The sequence below is a fragment of the Hydra vulgaris genome, chromosome 04 (genome assembly GCF_038396675.1).
Source record: "Hydra vulgaris chromosome 04, alternate assembly HydraT2T_AEP".
Lineage (NCBI taxonomy): Eukaryota > Metazoa > Cnidaria > Hydrozoa > Anthoathecata > Hydridae > Hydra > Hydra vulgaris.
The window spans coordinates 45,086,142-45,099,296 of record NC_088923.1 but is presented as its reverse complement, the minus strand read 5'-3'; the positions used below and the strand labels follow the sequence as shown (position 1 = coordinate 45,099,296).

At 28.0% G+C, this 13,155-nt stretch overlaps 1 protein-coding gene across 1 annotated transcript in view; it reads right to left on the bottom strand.

Moving 5' to 3' along the window:
- LOC101236816 (gamma-tubulin complex component 5) overlaps window positions 1-13,155 on the bottom strand; it is a 105,227-nt gene that overhangs the window by 38,853 nt on the left and 53,219 nt on the right. The window contains exons 12-16 of the mRNA XM_065796432.1: window positions 12,844-12,987; window positions 12,637-12,685; window positions 12,230-12,285; window positions 3,573-3,644; window positions 1,467-1,544 (exon numbers count right to left, since the gene is read on the bottom strand). Of these exons, the coding sequence (XP_065652504.1) occupies window positions 1,467-1,544; window positions 3,573-3,644; window positions 12,230-12,285; window positions 12,637-12,685; window positions 12,844-12,987 (399 nt within the window). The remainder of the gene's footprint in view (window positions 1-1,466; window positions 1,545-3,572; window positions 3,645-12,229; window positions 12,286-12,636; window positions 12,686-12,843; window positions 12,988-13,155) is intronic.

Here is a 13,155-nt window from a genome sequence, read left to right as displayed (position 1 = left end):
TACATAAAATAAGTAATTCTTTTCTAATTTTGAATATATACATTTGCAAATTATACTATAAACCTAATGTTTGAATTTAATTGTTGAAAAGGTTATAAAAACAAAGCTGCACCACATAATAAACATTTTTTAGCCGATTTGTAAATGTAAAATATACTGTTTTTTGAGAAAGAAAAAAAAATTATCAAAAATATTTGTGCTAGCAATGCCCTCAAGACACTTAAAGTAGGCTGTTTTTGGTCTTTTTTTTTTTTTTGCATAACATGAGCTTTGAGGACTCAAATTTTTTTGTGAGTAAATTTAAACATATTTGCTTCAAATCTAGAAGGTTTAGTTTTTAAAATTCTAAATTTTTTTTTCTGAACATCTCTCAAAAATAAATAAATAAAAGAACATTTAGACAATCTGACATCTTATTTAGGATTGACCTGAGGATTGAGTGTGACTGAGAACTTGGGTTGAATTAACTATAATAGAAAAAAACAAGTTTTTGTCTTTTAAAAAATATTCTTTGTCTTCTCATCTTTTTGAAAAAAAATGTATGAATTTAGGTTTGAAAAAGAAGTCAGCAAAGGTAAATTTAATATACGCAAAAATAAATATAAATCAGCAGTATAAGATATATATATATATATATATATATATATATATATATATATATATATATATATATATATATATATATATATATATATATATATATATATATATATATATATACAGGGTTGGAAACTAAGTTTTTGCTGAGTTTAATTTAATATAATTTGTTATATCTATGTGTTTATGTGAGAGAAGTAAATCTTTTGTGTTTCTATGTATTCATAGAAGATTCTTACTTTATAATTGCACTTCATAAATGAAAATAAATAATATTCAGGTATTTATTTATTGTGAAAATAAAAAAATGATTATTTTTGTTTTATAGGAATTATTGCCAAGGGTATTATTTTGCGTTTTTTTGATTGCATCAATGAATTTTGACAGAGAAAGCTAAAAGAGTGGAAATTTGTGGAAAGAGTGGCACTGTCAGATTTTTATTTATTTTCACCCATGAAATCGGCTTTGAAGGGGAAAATTTTCTGCTGCATAATTTCTTAATAACATCCTGCATAATTTCTGCCGAAATTATGCAGGATGTTCAATGCAAAGCCCCCTGAATTTTTTGCAACTGGCATTGCCAAGCTGCCGGACAGATGGCGAAGATGTATTGAGAGTGATGGTAACTATTTCGAATTCCTTAGAGAGGATGATTAATAAATTTCTTGTTGTATGTTTCGTGATTCTCGTAAGTCGGCAAAAACTTAGTTTCCAACCCTGTATATATATATATATATATATATATACAAGATATATGAATTAGTACAGCTTTACAATATAAGTAGAAAAGCTGAAGAACTTAATAAAAAAATTTAAACTTTCAAATTAAACAAAAAATCAGAAATTTACAAAATAAATCTAATATTAACCTTGTCCAAACATGCATCACCAAGCAAGTCAAGTGATGAAAGGCACTCATAAAAAACATCCATGAAAAATACAACTCTCTAAACAAAAATCCTTTTTCATTAATATAAATTAATAATACGAACAAAAAAAAAAAATATTCATATTATTGTTGATAAAAGAAATTAATTTTAGTGATAATAATACGGAAAGATAAGCAAACTTTTTAACAAATAAATATATTTATTTTTTTATACATTAAAAATATTTATTTAATGTATTGTAACATTAGATCACGCAAGTGCCTAGTGGATATTTGTATCCCCTAGACACTTGTTTTATCTAATGTTATCTAGGGGTTATTTATATCCATAGAAAAGTGCAATAGATACATACAAATACATACACACACTATATACAAATATATACATATATGTGTATTATATATCCATTTATTCACTTGAATAGCCAGCGTAACATCAAAGCATGATCTATTCTATATCTTATCTCAAAAATTAGACTCTCGTGACTTTTGGAGAATCTTTAATAGTATTAATAATAAGGGCAAATCTTTAATTCCACCTCTCTTGTATGGTTCAGACTTTGCCACATCACCTAAAGACAAAGCTGAATTGTTTGCTAAAAACTTTTCATCAATACCATCTCTTGATTCCACTAATTGCGTTCTACCTGATATAGCCAACAAACAGGTTGATCCATTGCTTGACATTCGTATCACTCCAGCTTCTGTATCTAAAGTGATTTCCTGCCTAGACTCTTCTACAGCTTGTGGTCCGGACAACATACCTGTTATTGTCTTGCAGAAGCGTTCTCCAGAGCTGTCATCTATACTCTCAAAACTATTCAACAAGTGCTTATCAGAGTCTTGCTTTCCAGCCAACTAGAAAGCGGCATCTGTTATCCTTATCTTCAAAAATTCTGGAGTTTGGCATGCTGATCTTTTCCGTAAGCTTTCTTCTTATGGTGTATCTGGCAACATTTTTAAGATTAATGAATCCTTCCTTTCCAATCGTAGTATAAAAGTTGTCCTCGATGGACAGCACTCCTTCTTATTCTGTAACTTCAGGGGTTCCTCAAGGTTCTATCCTTAGCCCTATACTCTATTTAATTTATATTAATGATCTTCCAGATATTCTCACATCTAAGATGGCATTGTTTGCTGATGATACTACCATTAATTATTGTTATGATAAGAAACCAACACTCTCTGATTGCTTGGAGGGGGCATTTAACTCGAAAAAAATCTTACTTCTGCTACAACATGGGGCTCACAGTGGCTGGTGAACTTCAATACAGATAAAATTCAATATTTTTCAGTTAATGTTGATCGCAATAATTTAATTATCGCAATAATTTAGATCTTCCTATATTTATGAATGGTGATGCACTCGACGAGTCATCTACTCTTCATCTTCTAGAATAAACTCTTACTTCCGATCTTTCTTGGAAACCATATATCAAATCAGTTGCAAAATTAGCATCTGCTAAAGTTGCATCTCTTTATCGAGCTCGACACTTTCTTACTTCAGATTCTATTCTCTATCTCTATAAATCTCAAATCTAGCTTTGTATGGAATACTTTTGCCATATCTGGGGCGGATCTTCTAATGATGCTTTTTCTTTTTTAGACAAGGTGCAAAAACGCATTGTAAACATAGTTGGACATGCTCTTGCAGTCAACCTCCAACCATTATCACATTGTCGTAATGCTGCTTCTCTCTCTCTTTTTTACAAATACTATAATGGGCACTGCTCTAAAGAGCTAGCAACTCTTGTGCCATCTACTAAAATTCATTCTTGTGTTACTCCTCATTCAATTAAATCTCATTCTTTTTCTGTGACTGTTCCTAAGTGCTCCAAAAACTCTTATTCAATCATTATCTCGCTCTATAATCTTCATCTTTTCTCTTCCAGTAACTTCCAACTTTAATTAGTGGTTTCTTGCAGCCTTGTTGGAAGCAAAGATGTTTAGAAAAATATATATATATATATATAGTTTGCAAAGTAATTATTAGATAAAAAAAATTTATAAAACTCTAAAATTAAAAAAAAAGATACAAATAAAAATTAAATAATTTTAAAAAATGTTCAAAAAAAGAAAAAAGAACCTCTGTAACAGTAGAAAATAGCAATGATCCTTGAACAATTGTATCGGTGTAAAGTTTATGAATGCACAATATCTAAATATATTTTCAAAAAAATTAAATACTTCAAGTTGCTGTTTATTTAGCTTCAAACAATATTAAAAAGCTTTGAACTTTATTCTAATATAATATTTTTATTCAAAATCAGACTGCATTCATAAAAATAAAATGTTTTTACATACTTATACACTCTTTAAATTACACAACTAAAAATAATGTAGACACCGTGGTGCGACCTAACAAAGTCGTATGCTGTAAAAAAGCCCTAATGCAACAAATGATAAATTTTGTATATCATAAAATAAATATTTTGAGAAAACACTTTTTGTCATTTCAAGTAAATGCTTTTGAAAAAACTTTCCATAAAAAAATTGACTGGATTGGTGGAGGTTGTATGGTGAAGAGTTAGTTCTTTTATGGTAAAAATCTTGTTGTTAAAAAACTATTTTGATCAATAATGGAACATGAACGTGGTAAGTTTGGAATTTGCATGTTAAAATGATCGATTTACACATAAAAATTAATATTTTTACAAAAAATTTGATGTAACTTTCTTTTTTCCTCTTTTTTTTTACCGTATACAAAAGAAAGTCTTAGCCTTACAATAATAATTTAATTTTTTGTTTTAGGCCCAAAAAGATCTTACAAGCCATATTCACAACAGGATATGGATGAAATAAAAAAGAAGACTATGACAATATATGCAGCATCTAAATTTTATAAAATACCTAATACAACCCTTGCTCAACAAACTCAAGGTCGAGCTAAGAGTCAAATAGGGCGTCCAACAATTTTTAATAAAAATGGAGAGGTTAAAATTAAAAATTGGCTAATTTATATGGCCAATGATGGTATGCCAGTCACAAAGAAACTTCTTCTTAAGGGTGCATCTATTTTAGCACATAAAATGAATCTTGACCAAAAAGTAATTAGCACTCGCTGGGCACGCAATTTTTCAAGACATTCAACACTTTCGATTCGAAAGGCTCAGAAACTTCCAAAACATAGAACACTTGTTTCCAAACAAGATATTAAAACGTGGTTCCAAAAAATAACAAAGTATATGGATAAAAATGATTTAGTGTCTGTGTTTGAGGATCCCTATCGAATTTGGAATCTTGATAAGTCATCTTTTGATCTGTGTCCATCTATTAAAAATGCAATTGGACAAAAAAACAAACAATTGTATAACATCACTGCAAATAGTGATAAAGAAAGTTTCTCAGTTATGATAACAGTAAATGCAAGTAATCTAATTGCATCATCTTTGGTTTTGTATCCATATGAAAGGCGAATTCCACCATTAATTGCAGCTGACTTTTCTCAAGATTCGGTTATGGGTAAATCAGCCAAAGGTTACCAGATATCCCAAACATTTTAAGATTATGTATCTGAACCTTTTATTGATTTTTTTAAGGAAAAATAATGTCCTATTGCCAATAATTCTTTTCATAGATGGCCACAAATCACATTTGACCTTAGATTTGGGACAATTTTGCAGAGAAAATGGTATTGTCATCATTTATTTGCCACCTAATTGCACCCATTTTGCTTTCATATTGCAAAAGATATTTGGACCGACATAGTTACAGAATGGAGAATGCAAAACCTTGGAGTTGCTCAACCAAAAAGGACATTTGCGCCACTGCTCCAGACTGCAATTGCTAAAACACAGGAAAATCCAACTTTAATACCAAATGGATTTAAATGCTGCGGTTTGTGTCCTTTTTTACTAGAAAATTTGGATCTTACAAAAGTTCCATTAAATGTACAAGAAAATGAAATTCAAAGGAATCTCATAGAATCCGCTGAAACTCCAGTTATAGCTGAACTGTTAAGTCCAATCGATAAAGCCAAATATGATATAGAAACTGATATGACACATAGCCAATTAAAATCTTTTAGAACCCAACGTAATCTTATGTATTGGACAGGTGCAATAGAACAAGAAACCTTATTTTATTACTGGCAGAAGAAAATGGACAAAATAGAGGGTGTTGATCCCACAACTTGAGAAAAGAACATGGTTCTAGAAATGCTATTAGAGGAAATTCTAGTAATTAATGAGAACTTAACACAACAAGAATCAACAATTGAATATAATGAGACAGCTTTAGCACCAGTTCAAGGACCATTGCAAGCAAATGACAATGTTTTCGAGTCAATATTTGTTAGTCCAGAAGAATTTCAGAGTAAAAAAGTACCAAAACAAGCAACAAAAGTTTCATCAGTCATTAAATCTGACGAATATATTGCTAGTTTAGACAAGAAAAAGAGAGCTAAAGAAGAAGTAGAAAGACAGAGAATTGATAAAAAGCAAGAAAGAAAGAGAAAAAAAGCTGAAAAAGAGTCCGAAAAACAGGAAAGAAAGTGAATTCGGCTAGAAAATTTGAAAGAAAAACAAGAAAAAGCAGCTAAAAAGTCTAAAACTAAGTAAAAATATACATAGAATGGAAAGGAATTTTTAATTTTATATTATGTGTAGAATTAATAAATCTCTGCCAGAAAAATGTCTTTAGTGTATTAGTTATTTTAATATTCAAGAAATAATACTAAACATCAGGACTTTCTTTTTACTTACTAGGACTTTCTTTTATTCCAATCAAAATTATATTACTTTCTTTTTGTCATCACCTCAAACTACATTACAGCATAAGTTAAGACTTTTTTGAATGTATTCACGCCCAAAATAGGTTAAAACTGAAAATTTATTTATTGTTCTACAATATTATCAAAAAGCAAGAATTCAAATTCATTATTTATTAGTATTAATTCGCTCTTATAAATTGAGATAACGAAAACTAGGACTTTCTTACGTCACACCACGGTACCTTGGGAAAAAATATTTTTGCTTTTTTGTTGTACTTTAGTATTGCATACAGAATTATTCGGTAAATATTTTAAAAAATATGAATCCAACTTATCTGCTATTGACACAATCTGCAGTTGGTAAATCTTTAATGTTTCATAATTTAAAATCTTCCTTCTACTTTTGGTATTTAAAATATTTTAATCTGTTTGGTATTTTAAAATGTTAATTTTAATTCTGTTTGGTATCTAGAAGTTGATGCAATTAATGAAAGTTTGCATGGTTAAAAATTATGAATAGGAAAATGTTAATAAAAAATGAAAAAGAAATCTCCTAAAAAAACCTTTTTTTAAAACTTCTGATAAAAATAATTTTTTTTAAATAATGAAAGTATTTTATCCATAGTATATAAAAAAATAAATATATAAAAATATATAAAATATATGTATTTTAAAAAATAGATGCTCAATGTTTTTAAAAGAATAGAACAATAATTTGTAGAAAATCACTTATCAAACTTTTTACACTTTTTTTTTCATTTAGTGTCTTGCTATTAAAGACCTATCAGAAAATCTATATATGAGCAATTCCACAACCGTCTCACAAAAAATGAAAAAAACCAATCCAATATACATAATACTATACATCAGTAGAAAGCTCTACTTCTCCTCTTTTAGAAAATATATAGCTTGGTATAGTATGCTGCTATTATAAAAAATAATATGGGCTGAAACAGGTAAAAATAGACATTTTGCGATAATTTATTTCATTTTTAATTGCCGAAGTTTAATTGAACCTATAAAAAATTCAAAAAACTGTCTTGCTCATTGCAAAAGGTTTTTAGCTGCACTAATCATTGTTACTTATTATAAACATACTTATTGCTGGACAAATTCAGGAAACCATTTATTTTAATCAAATGTTATTACCACTATTGTCATGCTGTGACAATTAGGGTACCAAAATCACCCAGAAAGAGGGCTAAAGTTGTACCAAAACTTTTAACAAAAATGAATGAAATCCCTAGCCCAGAAAAAATACTTAGTGAAAATGCATTAGATGCTTAATCTGTAAAATTGGTTCTTGATTTTTACTAACATGATGATATATCCCATCAAACACCTGGTAAAAGAGACACCATTGTGGTGAGATTAAAGAACAAGAAGGAAACTGTGCAAAAACGTCATTAGTATATGTATGCTAATGAAGCCTATGCTGTTTTTAAAGGCGATTATCCTGAAGAATCAGTTGGAAAATCAAAATTTGCTAGTTTATGCCCACCACATGTGCTTTTGTCTAGTTTAATCTTAAGAAACATTTGTTGTTGTGAATGACATCAAAATATAATTCTTATCCTTGAAGTCTTGCACAAATTTGGTTCAAATTTTCAACTGTATTCACATGAATTTCCTCTTAGCATTGTATGTGATAGTGAAAAAGACATTTTTTATAATAATATGTGTACAACATGCAAAGATGCTACAAAGTTTCATAATCTATATGTTTTGAATGAAATTGACAAGAATCAATGCATTACATAGTACCAATAGGAAAAAGTTGCAGAAGATAATGTGAAAGAATATAATAAAAAAATTGAAAAAAAGGAAGAGTCTTTACAGCACCTTATCAAAATCTTTACTTTTATTTCTTTGGCATTTTTTATTAAACAGAGACAATCAAAGACATATCATGATCATAAGATCCAACCTCAAAGTAATCCAGATACAGCTGTTCTTAAAGTGGATTTTGCTGAAAATTTTTCAACTTTGTGGCAAAATGAAGTGCAGTCAGCACATTGGCACAAGAAGCAATTTACTATGTTTACTGCTGTATTTTGGTACCAAAATTCATGCTCATCAGCTGTCATAGTTTCAGATGATTTTAGCCATTCAAAAGATGTATTCTTGTATTTGTTTATAATTTATTATTAAACCATATTCAATCAAGTGTTAAAATACTACAGGTTTGGAAAGACGGGTGGAGTAGTCAATTTAAAAATTGCATCAGCAATACCCTGGTTGGAAGAACAGCCGATTTAAAATTATTCTGGAACTTTTTTGCTGCTTCACATGGGAAAGGACCAGTAGATGCTATTGGTGGGACCATTACAAAGAATAGCAATGCAAAAAGTAATCCAGAGAAAATTTATAATAACTGATGACATAATTTTTCATGAAGCTGTTAAAAATGACACTAATTTCAATGTATATTTTGTTTCTATGGAAGACATTATAAATACAATGAAAAAATTTAAAGTTGATGAGTTATTTACAAAAGCACCAGCAAAACCAGGAATATTTGCAGTGCACCTAATTCAAAACAATAATTGGGAAAATAGAAATGCGACCCTATTTAAGTGCCATGTATTTAGTGAAACAACTTAAGTCTTAAAAGATAAAATCACCAAAAAACTTCAAAAAATTGTATATATGACAGCAATATAATATGGACGCGATTTGACACTAATATAGTATGGGCATGTTCTGAAGATTACTATGAAAGAACTATTTTTATGAAGATGTAATTGTGTATTTGTCTAATACCTCTGTACTTAGTTTTAAATTTATTAAAAACAGCCCATTTACCTGGTTTATAATTATCCAAATGGTAACCCTGTGACGTCACGTAGTGATGTTTACCACTAGTTAATTAAAGGTGCGCCTGTTTGAAATTTGATTTAAAAAATGTTATTTAGCATTATAACTTGTAAGAGTAATGTCTAAACTTTTTGTTTAATGCCAAGTTAATAATTCAATTCATCTATATTAGCTGAATTGCAGTGTTGATCTAAAAATTAAAAAACAATGAGAAAATTTTGGTCACGCTGTGATGTTTTATATTTTCTTGAATGAATGAAAGGCTAATATATCCTCCCAAATTTTTTTCTTGTTTTTTGTAGCACCTATTATGAGCTAACTAAATATCAAAAAAAATTCTTTTTATATCTAATTTGATATTAAAATATTGAAAGCTTAAGACAAAAAAAAGACGGTTGTCACACTGTGACGGTCTTGGAATTGCTCTTATATAGATATAGATATATATATATATATATATATATATATATATATATATATATATAATTTATTTAATGTAGACATCATGTATGAGAGTATGTAAACTATTATTTTATAAACATCAATTATAAAAATCAATAAATACAAATTTCTCTCAAGACTAAATTTATTTTTTAAAAGAAAATTTATTTTTTGCTTGATTGTTGTAACCAGCGTTTTCAGCTAAAGAGTATTTTTACACATTACACAAAACCATAAATATAGCAGTAAATTTCATTCATAAAAAACTATTAAGTTGAAGATGCTGGTCACAACAATCCAGCGAAAATTTCTTTTGAAATATAAATTTAGTATTGAGAGAAATTAGTATTTATTGATGTTTATAAAATAATAATAATAATAATAATAATAATAATAATAATAATAATAATAATAATAATAATAATAATAATAATAATAATAACACACACACACACACACACACACATATATATATATATATATATATATATATATATATATATATATATATATATATATATATATATATATACATGTATACTAATAATATATCGAGGGTATACTGCCAGAATGCACTAAGTCATTTTTTGTTGGTTTTGAGTTAAGTCAACATAAACACTCATTATTATATGCTTTATCACTTCCAAAACGCACCAGACCTGATATTCTATATAATACTAAGTTATTAATCATTCTCAAATATACAATGGAAATATAGACTATTGCATAAAAAAATTTTTTTTCATTAAACTGCCATTATCTTAAAACAATAAAAAATGACTTAATGCGTTCCGGCAGTATACCCTCGATATTTTAGTCAATTGTAATTTGCAACAATTTCCCTTAATTATATTTTTCTTAAAAAACTCCCAGGGCTAAAGAATTTCAGTAACAAAGAACAAATCTACTCCAAAAGAAGATCAAGCATTTATGATAAAAGTAAACAAAGAGTGCAAAGAAAAAGAATTCCAAAGCATTAATGTTTGAGAAAAAATCACAATCACAGCACTGCAAGCTATCACCAGCCACTGCAAGCATCACCAGCCACTGCAAGCTATCACCAGCCACTGCAAGCTATCACCAGCCACTACAAGCATCACCAGCCACTGCAAGCCATCATAGAAGAGAGATAACATTCAAGATTCTAGGACATTTCTGTTACAAAAGTTAAAAAGAGAAAAACAGATCAAGTGGATCTGAATCCATATTGACAATCAAAAAGTAAACTGTAAATTAAATTTTTTGAGATAATATTGTTGAGTTGTGAATTTTGAATTTATTATAGAACTTTATTTAAATCCACTGCAATAAACGTGTCACCTTTTGTTGAAATTTTGAAAAGGTGGCTTTTTTCTGATTTTCAAACCAGGTAATTATTATTTTATACATGACATTCATCGAATAACTTTTTTTGTAAACCCATGACTTGATGTTACCTAGAAGGAATGAGGCAACTGTATAGCTCATTGCTTAGGGTGCCATTCATTATCTATTATTGAATCAAGTAATAAATCATTACCATTGCCTATTTTTTTTTATCTATCTTTTTCAAATATTTTTGATCTTGGAATTAACTTTTTACCTGTTGAATCTTACCTCTTGCAAAATTTATCAAACTTACTTGCTCTTTGTGAGATTAGTTAACATTCAGTTGTTTCAACTTCAGATCTCAGAGTTATTAACTACTACCCTTTGATTTACAAAGACTCTAAAAGCCACATGTTTGGCCATGCACATAAAGTTATATATTATTTTTTCATTTTCTAGGCAGTTCTAACCACTTAACAGTTTTAACCTTCCCTCCTTGATTTGTGTTCAGCCTCTGACCCTAGCTTGTGTTCAGTTTTTTCTTGTTCTCTTTTAGGTGGTTCTGATCATGCAATGATCTCTATAAACATTTTATCTTGTACTTCTTCTTTTGACCCTATTGTCGTATCTACTTTTCAAAGGTTGACTGGGAAACTGTTGTTAAAGATAAAACACTATTACATAGGCAAAGAAAAACATCAAAAAAAAAATGTTTTGGAGCTTTATTTGCTAAATAATTTTGTTGCAATGTGTAATGGATATTATGTTTTAATTGCGAGCCATGATATTATGAAAGATTGTCTGTGATGGTATACACTAAACTCACGACAACATAAAAAAAGCTCATCTGCTATGTATGGAATGATGAAATTATATATAGGCTGGTCCTACTATTTATGTCCTTTCTCTTTTAAACAAGGTCAAAAAAAGTAAATATAGTTGTACCAGCTTTGCCTGACATGCTTGAGTCACTTTGTTAAAAGGTTACATCTCTTTTTCTTTTTAAAGATTACTATCTTGGTCAACAAAACATTATCTGGCATGACTCATATTCATGGTTGTAAACCTATAAATTTGGTGGTGATTTGAAGAAACGGTTTAAATATCAAAAAAATTAATGTTCTTACTAATTTAAAATGACAATGTTCAAAAAATCATGATCCTTGGTGGCTGAGTTTATAATAAAATTAAAAATCTGAGACTCTCAGGCGAATCATGAGAATAAAAAACTTAGACATTTTTTTTAAACACTGGATAAAAAATTTTTTGAGGGTGGATCAAAAATTAAATAATTTTTTTTTAATTTATAGCTACGTTAAGTTTACAAACTTTCTATTTAAACTTTTCTACTTAAAAAAAAAAAATCAAGTAATTAAGTAATATTATACAATAAATAAAAGAACTTACATCTGGATTATTAGTTTTATTATTAAGTGTTAAAATACAATAATAAAAATAAAACTAACATCGTGGTGATCCTTGGTCAGTTTTTCTTTTAGAATTGCTAATGTAAGTGTTTTATCTAGGAGAAAAAAAAAATTAAAAATTTATGATCTGATTAAATAAAATATTAATTAAACAAAAAAAAAAAAAAAAAAAAAAAAAAAAAAAAAATAACTTACAATACATAGACAAATATATAAAGAAAAATTAAATAAAAAAAAGAGAGATATTAAAAACAGTATGAAGAAATGTGAGACCACAAAAAATTTATTTTACATTTTTAAGATTTAATTTTGATTAAAATCAATTTATTTAAAATACTTGATTATTACAACTTTTAATTTATACATAACTTTAGTGATTTTTAGTTTTAGTTAAGCAAAAAGATTCAGAAAATGCAAATTAAAAAACATAAACATAAATGTTATACCTTCATCAATTATAGTCTTTTCTAAATCACTTATCATTTCCCTTCTTTTCTGAGAATCAAAAAACTTATTAAAAGTCTTGAAACAATATTAAAGAAAAAAATCATAACAAATCATACTAATTAAACTAACCATTCAAACCTTATAACAAATAAATAAATAAAAGAGTCTTATAAAACAATTTTAAAATCTTTGCTGTATTTACCAACCTTTAAAAACATATCATTAACGTAAGCAAATGCAGCAAATGTTTTTGAACCATCTTCTATAGAAAAATTATTCGTAAATTCTATCAGTTCAACAACACGATTACCAGTCATTATAAATGAGGACAAGAAACTTAATAATGTTTCCTAAAATAAAAACAAAAAACAAAGTGACTACCTAATCACTAGGGTAAGAGAATATATCTATTACTATTTAAAACTATTTTAAATGTGATGACTCAGCAAATTGTTCTAAATGTAATGAATTAACACGAATTATAGTAAACATGAAGGCTCAGCAAGATTAAAATGATG